Source organism: Salminus brasiliensis, chromosome 22 (assembly GCF_030463535.1).
Source record: "Salminus brasiliensis chromosome 22, fSalBra1.hap2, whole genome shotgun sequence".
In the NCBI taxonomy this organism is placed as follows: Eukaryota; Metazoa; Chordata; class Actinopteri; order Characiformes; family Bryconidae; genus Salminus; species Salminus brasiliensis.
In genome coordinates this window covers 32,592,603-32,608,050 of record NC_132899.1, presented here as the reverse complement: position 1 = coordinate 32,608,050, position 15,448 = coordinate 32,592,603, and the positions used below count along the sequence as shown (strand labels likewise).

General features: G+C 45.3%; 1 protein-coding gene across 2 annotated transcripts; it reads left to right on the top strand.

The window, feature by feature from the left end:
• Positions 1–2,662: 2,662 nt before the first annotated feature.
• fam117ab (family with sequence similarity 117 member Ab) lies at positions 2,663–15,446 on the top strand. Of its 2 annotated transcripts, none has more exons than XM_072667710.1 (8): positions 2,663–3,163; positions 8,025–8,185; positions 11,035–11,127; positions 11,271–11,372; positions 12,284–12,412; positions 13,044–13,197; positions 13,498–13,660; positions 13,814–15,446. In XM_072667710.1, exons 1-8 carry the CDS (start codon positions 3,049–3,051, stop codon positions 14,073–14,075), a joined length of 1,179 nt encoding a protein of 392 aa, XP_072523811.1. In that variant the 5' UTR covers positions 2,663–3,048; the 3' UTR covers positions 14,076–15,446. The 2 variants fall into 2 exon arrangements, with proteins under 2 accessions (XP_072523811.1, XP_072523810.1); XM_072667709.1 differs by having other exon boundaries at positions 8,022–8,185.
• The last annotated feature ends 2 nt before the right edge of the window (positions 15,447–15,448 follow it).

Sequence of the window (15,448 nt, the reverse complement as noted above, 5' to 3'; positions counted from 1 at the left end):
ATTCTGCTGTATTCTTTTAATATGCCCACAAGAGGGCGCTCAACTACCATGTTGGTACTTCATCAGAGGTCTGCTCCCAATCATGACACCGTCCTTATTTAGTACCCAAAGTACTAAGCCTTTCATACATACACATTACCCATCAGACACTTCAGCCTGATAGATATAGATGTTTATGAATAGAAATGTTTATAAGTGCAACAGACTGTAAAGCCAAAGCTCCGAGTGGCTCAGCGCTCGAACCCACTACCGCTACGGCCTGGGGGTCGAAAATTCCAGTCCTGAGCTGCGTCGCTTTGCCATCAGCAGCCGGAGTCTGAGACAGCACAATTGTCAGCTCTAGATGGCGCTCTCTCTCCCCTCATCACTCCTAAGTGATGTTGGTCTGGGACACAGGCGTCTGTTGGCTGGTGCGGTGGAGCTGGGGACCCGGCGCTCTCCTCTGGCGGTGGCTGGAGATGAGTGGACATGAGCGTTAAGTCCTTTCCCTCTGAGAGTCTGGGGAGAGTTTGTGGGCATCATTTTTACCCACAATGCTGCTAAAGGTTATAAACAGTGCAGGCATTACATTAGCGTTAGCTTCCTCTACGCATTTCGGCTCCTTCTCTGCTCTGAAACCCAAAAATGGGGAAGAGCGACTGTTGTACGACTGACTGAATCAGCAGGAATTCTGAGCTTGGTTTTACAGAAGAGAAACAAACGGAGCCTCAGTCAGCTGGACGTCCCTGACTACACATCTTTGGTCATTTGGACGGACCGCTGTCGAGTCCCACTGTCTTTAGCCGCAGAGTGGTTTGCCACTGACGTCAGTGCGAAACCTCCACAGTAGTTGGTGTAAACGGTGGTGTTAAGCTATTTAAGGTGGAATGGAAAATTCGAATAGAAGTAAACACAGGGGTAGATGGTGCACCTTTACCCCGGTCTGCTGACCTGCTAACAGTAGCTGCCCAGCGCACCATGCTAGCTGCCACAGCTGTTTTCTAAAAATGACCACGAACAGTAGGAACGTGGTTTCTTCTGCATCACCGTTTCTCAAAAGCTTGACCACCCTGACCAGCACATCTATTTCCTGCACCTGCCATGGCTTTAATCTGATTGGACACCCTTACCCTTGGTCACTGTTTTCTCTGAAATCAAGGGTACTATCTCTCCTGCTTTTCTTGGAGTTACTGTCTGCCTGCAGCCTAGATTTTAGAGGAGCATCACCGGAGGATTCCACTTAGTGAGTGAGCATTAGTGAGGTCAGGACTCCACCTCCACAGCTCAATGCTGGGGGGCTTTATACCCCTCCTCTAGCCCACGCCTGGCATTAGGTTCATGTAGATCTGCTGCAGATAGTCCTATTCTATTGGCAGTACTTCTCTACAGGGACTAGAGAAGCTGTGTGTGTGTGTGTGTGCATTTGCACATCTGTGTCAGCAGCAATGGGTGGAGCTGTATCTTTTCATTAGGGGCGTCCACAAACTTTTGAACATACAGTGTATCCTACTGTTTACCGCACTCTCAGCTGCTTTGCCCACTTTCATTACCCACAACAAACAACAAGTCATCACTATGCTAATGCTAATGACCTGGAACGCCATTGGCTAATTTGCACTCTGTCCTGCGTCATCCCAGGAAAGGTCAAATGGTCATTTTTAGTTGACCTGAATCTGCACCCGCTGTGTTGTGTGTCTGTGTGTGTTTGTTTGTATGCTTGAGGCCAGGTTCCCTGTGACCTCGGGGTCAAACGAAGAGCCAGTGTCCATCATAGGCCAAAGGTTAGGCACATTTGTTAATTAAGGATGTCACAGTATAAAGAGCCCTGAACAGAAAGCGTCCAGCTGCAAGATGGTAACCGGCACACGGAGCACAGAAAGGCCTTCATCAGTTGTCCAGTGATGTCCAGTGACGTCCACGCTGCGGCCCTGCTTGCTCCCTCTGTTTGCCCATGCTGTGAAAGAGAAGCCCAGCTGTTTTGAAAGCATCAGAAAGCATCCTGACCAAACCTTAATGCTTGCGTCAGAGATGTAGGCCAACCCTCACCACAGACCTGCATCGGCGTCTAGGCGGGCATGAGGGGTCTTCACCACCATGCCCACCATGCAGTCTGGAGGCCGTAAACGCCTGCACAGTTATACACTGTTCGAACATTTGGGGCCAACTGGTGCCGCTTTTCGTTACGATAACTGTCATATTATCGCACAGACCCCCCGCCGCTGTTCCTTCCCGCGAGTCTTAGTGGTTATCTGGCCTGAAGCACATTGCCATCCACAGCTGATACAGAGTACAGAGATACACCCATTGAACTCATGACGGGCCTTAACGTCCACCTGAATGATCAAAATATTATGGATATACAGTCATTTGTAAAAAAAAAAAAAAAAATTATAATAAAAAAAATATATATATATAAATGAAAAATATATTTAATAATAATAATAGTAATAATAAGTTTAATTTAAGATAAATATTACTAAATAATAATTATTAATAAAGAGAGGATTTGGAGAGATGAGGAGAAGTGGGTTGACTGTACAGTCAGTGACAGTCTCAGACAGACGTCTCAGCAGCCAATTAAATTCAGGCTGGAGCTTCCGCCGGCCAATGAAATCGTGAGGTTTGCCAGCAGGTCCCGCCCCCGCGTTAATCTAGCTGGCGCAGGCAGCGAAAATGAGGCAGACGCTGAAAAGTTTGGCCGCTTAAAGTAACGCAGTTTTCAGGCGTTTAATCTCCACTTTATACGAAGTTGAGCTGAATTAGAGGTTTAGAGACTTCGGGGACCGTCGACAGTTTAGCGTGGAAAGAGTTTAGCTACAGTTTAGCTAATAGCTGAGGGGCGCGCGGGCGAGCTAGCTCTAGCTCCCGGACGCCAAGAGGGGAGTTAAAGGGACGGACACGCCGCGAAAAGGCACAAAGGCAGCCGGTCGGGCTGCGCTGAGCTCGGCGGAACTTTTCCACACCTGTCGGAGGAACTTTAGGCTTTAACAGTTCCGGGCTCGGTGCGTTTGGGGGGGAGCGGTGGCCGTTATACCTGGCGCGCGTGGTCACTGCGCGACGGTGGGGACGATGCCTAGCAACGGTGGTCGCGAGCGCGGCGTACCCGGCCTGCCGCCTCTGAGAGCGGCCGGTCCCGTAGAGCCGCACAGGCGGAGCCGGCCGGAGCCGAGGAGCGGAGCTCCAGGTAACGTCTGAGGTTTGTGGGGGGTGGGGGTGAAGCTCACTGTAACTTTATTGTTATTATTATTATTATTATTAATAATAATAATAATAATAATAATGCACTGCGTGTCCAAAAGTTTGTGGACACCCCTTCTAGCCAATGAACGCGCTGCTTTAAGTTGCAGCCATCGCTGCTGACACAGAAGAATTAGGAGAAGAAGAACTGCCAATAGAATAGGACCATGTTGACGCAATCAAATCCTCACAGCAATCTTCCTCCAAAGTCTAGTAGAAAGTCCTCCTCCCTGGACAGTTTAGACCGTTACTCCAACCAAAGCAGGCGAAACTCATTTGAATGCCGTTGGTTTCAATGAACAGGTGTCCCAATACTTTTGTCCTGCTGGTGTATAGCTAGCTGCTGGATAATAGACCCAGCCTGAGGAGAGGAGACTGTGTTGTTACTTTAGTCAAATGAGTCAAATTCAGCTCCTAAAGCTCGTCATGGGGTCCAAACCCTTCTGCTGTTCAGCTCTGGTAGTTATTTGTTTATTAATTTTAGGGGTTATTTAGGTCTAAAGTCCCCAGAAGTCACACATTACAGCAGCATGACTTGTATAACATATATACGCAGTGTAAATGAGAGATTAAGAGAAGGGTATGAATGGCAGGTAAACACAGGGAGTGGGTCCGTGGCCGCGCAGTGTGGCCACCAGGCACCAGGCACTAGGCACCAGGCACCAGGTGCAGTGTGTACATAAGAAGTGTGAGATACCGCCGGCGTACGAGCTTCAGTCAGAGTGGCAGAGGGAGGCGAGAAGCTCCTCTGTAAACGAGAGGCTGGGTGAGATTTATGGGCCTTTTCTGTCGTTCGTTCCTCACGCGAGAAGCTCGCAGCTCCAAAAACGACAGCGCCCCAGGAGAAGGCCAAAGACCTCCGCAACCTTCGTTGGAAGTCGACTGGATTCCGATCGGGTCGGTCGATCTGGAGCATCGTTCTGTTGAAGTGTTGACACAGTATGAAAATATATAATTAAAAAAAGAGAAACAATTTTTTTTTGCGTAATAGTGACTTACGAAGTTTGGTATGTTTATGGTCTTCAGGTCGGTCGTTCTGGGGCATCGTTCTGTTGGTCATTTCGTCATGAGGCGTTGACACCGTATGAGAATATATATTTTTAAAAAGCCCCAAAAAAGAGGAACACAGTTTTTTTTGCGTAATAGTGACTCTTACGAAGTTTGGTACGTTTATCGTTCTGTTGGTCATTTCGTCATGAGGCGTTGACACCGTATGAGAATTTAGAATAAAAAAAGCCCCCAAAAAGAGAAACGCATTTTTTTTTTTTGCGTAATAGTGACTTACGAAGTTTGGTACGTTTACGATCTTCAGGTCGGTCGTTCTGGTGCATCGTTCTGTTGGTCATTTCGTCATGAGGCATTGACACCGTATGAGAATATATATTTTTAAAAAGCCCCAAAAAAGAGGAACACAGTTTTTTTTGCGTAATAGTGACTCTTACGAAGTTTGGTACGTTTATCGTTCTGTTGGTCATTTCGTCATGAGGCGTTGACACCGTAAGAGAATATATATTTTTAAAAAGCCCCAAAAAAGAGGAACACAGTTTTTTTTGCGTAATAGTGACTCTTACGAAGTTTGGTACGTTTATCGTTCTGTTGGTCATTTCGTCATGAGGCGTTGACACCGTAAGAGAATATATATTTTTAAAAAGCCCCAAAAAAGAGGAACACAGTTTTTTTTGCGTAATAGTGACTCTTACGAAGTTTGGTACGTTTACGATCTTCAGGCCGGTCGTTCTGGAGCATCGTTCTGTTGGTATTTTTTGACACAATATGAAAATACATCATAAAAAAAAAAGAAAAGGAGAAACGCAGTATATTTTTTTTGCATAACGTTGACTCTTACGAAGTTTGGTAAGTTAACGATCTTCCTCTTTTGACGCTGTAGCTCACCAGTCTTGTCACGATGGCAGAATCTTCATTTCGGTACCGAGACGGGAGTGCTATGGCTCCGTTTGGACTGAAATACGCTTCAGTGGGGGGTCCTGGGGTGGTTTTGTCGTGTTGATGCGTTGATGTATCATTTTAGCATCGTTATCGTGATAAGTACATCGCCGAAGTACAAAGAAAAACATAACATGTATCTCCAAACTAGTGACACTACAGGAGAAGGCACAGGTGCTCTTGTCGATGTAAAATACGAGTTCATTTCCGAGTAATTTAGAGGATTTTTATTGGTCCGTTCATCATGAAACGTTGACACAGTATGAAAATCTTAAAAAAAATAAACGCATGTTTTTTGCGTAACTGTGACTCTTACGAAGTTTGGGAAGTTTGCGATCTGTGGGCTTCTTTTGCTTATCTTCCGCTTGCCTGCTTTTGGCGCTGTAGCCCACCTTTTTTGTCACGATAGCAGAATTTTGATTTCGTGATTTTAAGTACATCGTCCAAGTCCCATGAAAAACGTATATCTCTAAAATAGGGAAAGTACAGGAGAAGGCGTTTATTTCTGGTTAAATCTGGTTAAAACTGCTGTATTTATTATTGCTATATAAATATTATAGAAAAAAGTTTTGTGACTTAAAGCCCTAGTACACAACATTTCTATGGTATTTCTATTTTCTGAGCATACTATCGATCACCAGTGCTTAAAGAACACCGACCAACTCGCCGTGTTTTACTACAGAAAGTGTAATTAGGGCTGTTTAATTGGATGTTGGAGTTTTGCGCTAAATATTGTTTGTTGTGAAAATGTCTTTCAATATCACCATTTAATATTTTTACCATATCGTCCACCCCTAGCTTCCCTCCTCCACTGAGAAAACTACAGGCTGAATGTCCTCCTGCATCTCGGCTGCTGTTAAATCCTGCGTTTAGTTTCCAAGTGCCGTATATCCATCAGAGATCTTCTGCTAGGTACTGAACGCTTTCTGAATGGCCAGAAAATCATCAAATTACGTTGTAAGACCAGAGTTTATACGTCAGATTGAAATCCGAGCCATCTGTGGTGAATGAATGTGATCATGTGACCAGGTGAATCAGACGTGATGACGGCCGTCCCCCCTGATCAGACAGTGCGGAGGTCTTAATAGGGTTGTTGGATTAGTCTCGGCCTGGCCTAAGTGTGGATCTGGGAATCTGGGCTTCAGATTGTTGAGGTTGTTGGACTGAACAAAGGAAAAATGCTGTAAAATTCCCAGCTGCCTCAACGTGACCGCTTTCTGGTCGTCAGGATATCAGAGCATTTTTGTTTCTGATACTAGTTTCAGTGTCCCTCGCTATCAGACGATACTGATTGTTGCCTTAATACATAAAAAATATTTAAATATTATTTTTCGAAATATTTTTACAGTTTAAGTCTGTTGTTTTTAGGACTCTTCACATTAGATCTGGGCGATGTGGTCACTATACATTGTATTTATCGCAGTATATTGCATAATGGAAAATTCGCCTGTAGCTTCAGATTTTAAAAACTATTTTAAATACTGATTTTTATTTAATCTTTAAAATTTTCTGCTCCATCCAGTTAACCCCAACGACTTCCGCTCTCTGTAGAGAAAAGTGCAGCTGGTCAGTATACGATATACTCAATATACTCAATATACAATATAAATATACGTTGAGTATCATGATACGATAAAATATCGCCACACTGCCCACCCCTGCCTCACATACAGGCAAGTCAATACAGGCTCTTCCATGAAAGAAACAGTGGTTCTTCAATGTGTAAAGGGTTCTTCGCTATGATGGGAAACCTTTTGGAGATGATTCTTCATCGAACCCTTTGTAAAAGAAGGGTTTCAGGGTGTAAAAGTAACTCTAACTCGCTGTAATTCAGCCACTAATCTGTCCCGCTCTTCAGAGAAAACAGCGAAATTAGGACAGGATTACTACCCTGCCTAAAAGTCACTGTTTTGTCCCCTGAGCGAGTCATATGAGTTTAGAGGAAGTGGCTCAGAGGGAGACACCAAGTCGAGAAGGCCTTCGGAAAGGGCCGCGACAAGCCTTTCACGAGCCACACAGCAACAGCAGCGTTAATCGAGAATAAGCCCAGGTGCTGGGGGGATGGTTGTCCTGAAGAGTGGTGTCTGTGGGCCGAAAGCGTCTCCGTTCACACCTCCCTGCTAGACGATTGTTTTTCTACCTGTTGTTTGGCCACTTTCAGATCTTTTGGGTGACCTGATTCTTTATCTTGCTTGGCCTGAGCAGCAGGGGAGGGGAGGGGGGGATGATGAGGAGGAGGGGGGGCGCGATGTTGAGAACTTTACACAAACACGTCTGTCCCAAATAAGGTTTCCAAAATATGGGTACTTGAGCGTTCAGCACCAGCACTGCTGTTCAAACCTCTGAATATTGCAAGCAAGTCAAATCCAGCCGTAATAGGAGTCCATGGGGATGTTTGAGCCCGAATGAGCCGGAGCTCTGATCTCTGCGACTGCAGAGGGTCTGAAAATGCTGCTGTTTCAGTTTCCATGTGAAGCTGGGTATTGATTTTTAATATCCGTATTGCATCAAAACCGTACTCTGAAAAGCTGGTAAGCAGGCACGCAAAATCTAGACCGCTGATTGGTTGGTGTCATAATGTTGGTCTGCAGTGCACATGGTCAGTAAATACACCAGTTTCTGCCTTAAGCTTCTCCTGCTTCCAGCTTTAAGCCACACCCACTTTCTCCAACTGCTTTAAGCCACTCCCATCTCCAATTCCTCTCACTAATTTCTGCTTCAGGCCCACGTCCAAAATATCTGCAACTCATATTGATTTATAATAATTGTTTTGCTGTAAGCCACGCCCACTTTTGTTCCACTGTGTATATATGTACAGATGTGATGAGTGTTAAAGTGAAAATGTCTCCTTTCTTTCTCAGCAGCTGAGAAGAGCAAAGCCAGGGTGTGTCACCAGGCGCAGACGGAGATCCGGCGAACGCTTTCTGTTGATGCCATTTTGGCGCCCTACTTGCACGGCCAGTGGCCCAGAGAAGGGGAGAAGCGGGGACAAGGGGGACAGCGGCAAAAGGACGAATCCTCACAGGTGAGGTTTTTCGGATTGCTGATTAATTTTGAAGGACTGATTTGGTGAGAAATCAAATCACCATTAATTTCTGACTCCGTTAATTAGTCAAGCACACGACCAAAACCTAACCCTCTTAATTTATTTAGTGCAGATAAATGGGTGTGGTTTAGTCTATACGCAGACCTCTCTACGGAGCTGAATGGTGGGGCCACCAATTTGACTTCCCATTCCAAGCTCTGAGTGGTCCAGTGGACCAAGGATCTGCCACCATGACCCGTGAGTCATGGCAAATGACTCGATTCCCCAGTCACGCTGTCTGCCATCAGCAGCCGGAGCCTCAGGGAGCACAGTTGGCCTTGCACAGTTGGGTGGACTGGTGGCTCGTTCTCTCCCCACCCACATCACTTCAGCATGATGCTGGCTGACCTGGCCGCCTACTAGCCGAGCCAGTGGCTGGCAGCGCGTGTGTTGGAGGAGGCATGTGGTAGTCCTCACCTTTTCCTGGAGTGCTAGCGAGTGGCAGATCAGGGTTATTGGAAATCAATAATTTGGTAAAAAGTTTAAACTTGTGCTGAAGTGTTGTTTTTGGCGGTGGCCTTTATTCATTTATTGGTCATTGATAGCCTAGCATGTCCTGCTGAACATCTGGGTCAGCATCTGGGTCAGCATCTGGGTCAGTTCTGGGTCCTCCACTGAACTACTCTTTCTAATCTTTTGATTTTTGAGGTATTTTATATAAACGATGGCCAAACATGCTGAAACCCAGTCCCGTAATCAGGACTGCATTTGGCTGTTGTGATTAATGTAGGCCATTCATAAATAATGACCAGACTGAGTCACAGCATCACTGCACTTGATATCGACTCTCGTTTAGAGCAGATTTAGCTCATTTCTAAGTGGTGACTTTAGGTAAGTGTGTTTTTATATATATATATATATATGTGTGTGTGTGTGTGTGTGTGTGTGTGTTATATATTGATTTCAGTGTCGTTTAACAGGGCTTTTGTTTGCCTCACTGTGTTTCTTCATCAAGTGCCTGCTTCAGGTTTCAGTCTAAGGCATCAAATCAGTTGTGGTTTCAGTCGTGAAGCCACTGACATTTATCTGTTTACTAAACTCTGCCTGTAGCGTTGAGTTAAGACAGAGAGCGGAGTGGGAAGGCAAAAGGACAAAGGGCTGTGAATCGCTGATGCAGCTGATTTTCTCGGTTGAGGTGTTGGTAACACCTTTTTTTTTCTTTCTTTTCCTTTCTTGTCTTCTTTCACTTGGTGTTCTCACGGGGGTGAGGGTGAGCAGCAGAAGCCACATCCTCATTCTCTCTTCTGCAGATCACCTGCCGCATCTCCGAGCTGGTCAGAGATCAGCGCAAACGCAGGCTGGTCTGTGCAGCCCTGTTCATGACTGACTGACCCTACACCGGCCGTCCTGGTCTTAAGAGTATATGGGATCAGATCTGCAGTTTCTGCTCGTTTTCAAAAGGCCACGTTTAATATTATGAGTCTAAGGACGATGGCCTTGGGTGTGGCCACTAATGGGTTAAGGCTTGAGAGTAGGGTGCGAGGGAAGCTGGTTTCAGATCAGGGCGAGAGTGTGTGGATTGGGTGTGGTTGTGTTTGCATGGTTGGGGGAATGAGTTAACGTTTCATCCGTTGCAGCTGCACGTCTCCCAGCTGACTCCTCCTGTTCTTATTGGCAGCGATTGCGTTACTGCCCTGTGGGCAGTGTCTTTCTGCTGTGCAGGCAGGGTCGGACAGCTGTGCTACAGCCTGTTGGTTGTGAAAGGGTAATCGGTGGATTAGGACAGTAAGGCAGAAAAAAAAAAAAATCCCCATTTTGTTTTGAGCAGCAGCTCAGCCTCGTGTCTCAGGGCCTGGATGGTGGGTTGGCTGTGAAGAGGAAGGAAACCCTTTGATGTAGTGTGGCTTTTGTCTTTTTTTTTCTATTTCTATATATATATATATATATATAACACATGTATATATTATCCACTCTGTTCCTAATCGGCCTAAAAAAAAGCTCTTGACTGAGGTATCTTGCTCGATCCAGCCTTTGGTCAGGAAGTTATGTAACCCTTAGCTGACAGGCTTTGGTTGACCTTGTGTTCGGTGTAGGGCTGGGCAGTGGGATCACAGAACTTCTTGAATTATTGGATTCACAGTAGAGATGTCCCGAGACACTGATCCACTTCATGTTGCGAGACCTTCATAACCTTGACCGAGTTCATCAGTGACTTAATTTTGGTGAAAAATAGCTTTATCTGAGCTGATAAGAGCGGCGACGTTACCAGTTAGCAGCCAAAACATTGTAAAGTTGCCTCTAATTTGAACTCTCCATTCCACCTTAAATAGCGCCACAGTTACATCGTGTACGATTCAGCAGCAGAGCGTCACTGCGGCATTATTTAAGGTGGAACTGACACTTTGGAGTTCGCTTTGAGATCAGATCTAACGTTCCTAACGTTAATCCCGTCTTTTCTCTGGAATTACACCTGGTTAGAAACCCGACTACGGTGGAAATGCTCTAATGTTCTACCATTCTACCATAGCAAGAGGCTAATGCTAATGCTAATACCCACACAATTCTCAAGTGATCAAGAGGAGGAGCTGGGAGCCGAGTGGTCAGGTGGGTTAGTCAGGTAGATCGGATCAGATCAGATTTAGTCTGATTATAGAAACTGGTGCTAAAATAGTGGCCTTACTGCTTACCAGCGTGGATTAGCACAGCTTACGCGCAGCACAGTCGTGGGGCTCTGTTATTGATAAAGATCGGATCAGTCTCTGCCGATGCTCATGCCTTGATCGGCATTGCTATGACCGATCACTTGATCGGGACCTCTCTAATTCTAATCATTTGTGTTGGTGTTACAGCCTTCAAGCTGGTGGCCGGACGAAGCTGAGAGAAGCGACGCTGGGAGTCATAAGCGTTCAGCATCATGGGGGAATGGTGACCATTTACGAGACGTATGTGTCTCGTACTGTGATTATCGGAGTGTAACGTCACGCCGCTGTGGGATTCAATTATTTATTCTTTTTTTTTTTTTTTTTTTTTTTTTTTTAACTTTCGCTTCCTCTCTTTCTCTATTTTCTCATCTTCTGTGTTCAAGATTGCCAAACTGAAGCAGCAGCTGCAACAGGGTCCCAAACCTGGAGGTATACATGGGGGTATACGCGAGAGACCGCAGCGCCCTATGTGGGCATGTGCACAGGTAACACTTGCATACATATATATGCATGCATATACACACACACACACACACACACACACACAGACACACACACACTTTATTTATTTATTTATTTATTTTTTTTAACTCTCCGTGCCCTTCCCCATGTACTTTCGTACTTCCACATACTCGATTCCTTTTTTTCAAGTCCTACTTTCGGAACATCCTGCAGTGTGTAAATCTCTGTAAATACACTTTACGGAGGGTAAAACGGCCGAGAGGCACAGGTCTCGGTGCCTGTGAAGTAGCACTGCATTTTCCCTGCTGTCCTGTTGGACTGCCAGCCAATCGAATTGCATGTCGCAGCCCGTTGTTTCCATTTGTTAAACGGCGCAGGGTATAGTTCTCTCGGTCACACAGGATATATAGCGAGTGCGGTCGTCCGCATTGTTTTGAAAGCCGAAACAAGACGCCTGTGTGCATCTCGAAAAAAATATGACCAATCGAAAAACCAGATGACTTCAGTGGTCTGTGGGTGAAGGCTGCACGAACATCACCACCACACACACATATGTACACACACACACTCTTGTGCATGTAAATAGCAGAGGAAGTGAGGAGGAGTGCAGAATGAGGCAACAGGAAGAGTAACTTTTATGAAAACAAGCCTCTGCACTGTAGAGAGACGCAGGCCAGGCTGCAGACTGCTGCATTGCACCCACATACTTTTATTCCAACACTGCTGTCATCACATCCTCTGGCTTTACACCTTTAGCAATTATCATAAATGACCAAGGGGAAGTAGGTTTGTGGGGCGTACACTTCAGAACTCCAGTCCTGTATATGATGCAGCTCTACTTTGCTTATGTACAGTTGCAGAGTAAGCCATCTTCCACCCTCTGTTAATGGTCAGTTCATCTTTTTTTGTTGTTGTTGTGTATATGTGTGGTCAGTCCCAGCCTGTACCCATCCCTCTGTCACCTTTGACCCATCTACCCTCTACTATGCGGCGGAGTGAGGAGGGACTGGACCAGGAGCTCGAGAGAGTCTTCAGACGTCGCTCACCCGTCCAGCTCAGCAGGGTACTCAAACACACACTCACACTTTTTTAGGTTGATCCAAGCACTTCTAAATCTAACCGAAGTGTTTTTGTACACATTTGGGACCACCCGCCTCCCCCCCCCCATGTCTTTCTGCATTAACTACAAGAGCTGTAGGTCCTGTGAAGGCATTTTAAGGATTTTTGCCCTTGGGCTGAATTTGCTAGGACGGCTTGACCTGGCCTCCTCTGCATCTCCACCCTTCTTTCTGAAGGCCTCAGATAGCTCTTTGGATTTGGCCATGATGGTGATCTTATTCACCCCTCACTTCAACCATCAAGAGCAGATCAGACTAAATATCTGAGGGTTAAAAAAAGACAGACTCCTCCAGAATAATCCTCTCCAACCATGTTCTGATCTTCTGCAGCTGGTGTTTAGTCTAATTCTACACATTTGTCACAGGGAAATAACATTTCTATTAATTCTTTTATAAATAATTATTCTTTTATAAATAATGATTAAAAAATTGTGTTCATGACTGTATAAGTAAACACCAGCCTATATGATTAGACTCTCACACACATGATATTTTCATACCTTCTTAAATAAGGTAATTAAAACAGTATGTTGTTGGAAACAGCAGAGTTAATGGAAATGTCATTGGTTTTTCCAGCTGCTAGAGATCCCAGATGGCCACAGAGCTCCCGTCCCCTCTCTCAGCTCCAGCAGCAGCTCTCAGAGCGACCCTTCCTACACCATGCAACCATCATCACCCTCGTCCTCTTCTCCCAGTGCCTCTCCACGGTGCCTACCAGAGTTGGACAATGGTAAACCATGTCTCCATGTCTCACATTCGTCCAACAATTAAAAAAAAAAAAAACCTCACGTACCTGCAGCCTATATGCATAAAGTCACACTGGCCCTATGCTACTCGACCTGTATGTCATTTATACTGTATTATGTCCATACTTTTATCACTTGCATGCAATATAAAATAGTCCCCACCCCACCCCATTTCCCCCCTGTATTTCAATTCTGTGAAATCTGAGAAGTGACCACAAATCTAGGCTAGGTTAGTCCAGACTGTCGCTTTATCCACGTCATGCTTGTCTGGCTTCTGTTCTCAGATTTTTCTGGCCCTGCTCTTCAGTCCTGCCCCTCGCCTCTGCTCAGCAGTGATGCCGATGCCGCTCTCCTCCTGTCCTGCTCCCCTCGTCCCAACAAGAGCTACTGCTTCCAGAGAGAGCCGCCGGAAGGCTGCGAGAGAGTCCGAGTGTGTGAAGAGAATACGTGAGTGTGCGCTCATGAAAGGTTCTAAGACCGAGATTGATCTGGTTTATTAGAGGGGGACATGAGATCAGGTGTAAATGTTTGGTGACTAAGCTACATCGGGAGGCAGTCAAGTGACCATGTGACCATATATGTCTTTCTGATGTTCTCCAGCTCTCTGTTCAAGGACCGGCCGTATCTCTCGTCCTGCCCCGATCCGAACAAGGTGAACTTCACTCCCCATGGGGGCTCCGCCTTTTGTCCCGTCAGTCTACTGAAGCCCCTCCTACCCTCAGTGGACTTCCTGTTTCGCAGCCTGTCGGTCTCACCCGGGTCCTGCTGGGCAGGACAGGGTGGGGCCTGCCAGCCTCCGAGTCCTGCAGTAACAATGACCGGGTACATGAGCTCTCTAGAGCCAGCGACCACTGCAATGTGAGCAGACCTCTCTTCACACACTCCTCAGATGCTCCCCAAACTCCACCAGCAGCCTCATTTCTGCAGTCTTTATGTTTTTATTCCCTTGATAAGAAAGAAGTGTTTATTTTTTTGTTGAGACTCTAGAAAGAAGCAGTGAAGAGCTGAGCCTCTATTTTGTGCTTTTACGATGATGATTATGGGGATGATCAGATTGTAAGTGCTTGAAGATTGCTCGCCACGCACAAGGGATGTTTAGCTTTATGTTTTAGGGAAATTTAAACTAAACTGAAAGGAAAGGATGATTTGACTGCACGCTTTCTGCCGAACAGGGCCTCCTCGTATGGAAGCCGAGAAAAATAGTTTCAGTCTGAGTAATGTTGTTTGAGGTTTTTGATGACAGGATATGATAATGGGGTGAACGTCTGATGTTTGGTGAATGGAGTTACAGCTGTAACATCCTTGTCCTTTCTGACTGACTCTGTCAGTCAAGTCTTCTGCTGAAGATTCACTGTTGAAGTGTAGTTTGTTTCACAGCACTCTTCAGGGGTTTACACCCAGTACGTTATTTATCACATTAGAATAAATAAATAAGGCAAATATCGATGGTATGTAATAATAAATGGATGTGGGAATGCAGTGTGTGTGTGTGTGTGTGTGTGTGTGTGTGTGTATGTATATATATATATATATATATATATATATATATATATATATATATATATATATATATATATATATATCCAGTATGTATGTATATAATAGAATGGATGAGACTGAATGTAAGCAGTTTTTTTCAAAAGGTGTGTGGAGAACCGTGTCTGACCCATGGCACCTTCTACAGTAGGTTGTGCCTATTGTCCCCCCTCTTCCCCTGGTGTTTTAGCTCATGAGAATCCAAATATGACTCGAGGTACCGAGCTTATCACTTTTTTTCTTTTTTGCTTGTTTGTTGTTTCTTTGAGAATATCCTCGTTTTCTCCTCATGAATGATTGTTTGCACAGTGTACTTCCAAGTACGCCGATCCTACAGAACTTATACTCACTTGAACATGTTTTGTATTCTTACTTTTACTTGAACATAGTTACTACAGAGCAGCTGTGCTGGGTGTTTGGATTGTTAGCTGTTAGCCACATAAGCTACTATGAAACGTGTGCGGCGAGGGATCGATCGTTCAAGTTCGCCGCACATTTAAGAATCTTGCACTTGAGACTTTTTTTGTTTGTTTTGTTTTCCTGTGTGTTTTTTAGAATATAACGCAATCCTCTGTCACGTTTTGTACGTTGGAACTCGTTTCTGCACGGACTTGGCTGCTTGCATACGTGTAACTTTGTGACGGAGGGTTTGTTCGAGTCCAGAAACTTGCTTGCTATAAAGAGTGTTTATAAAATATC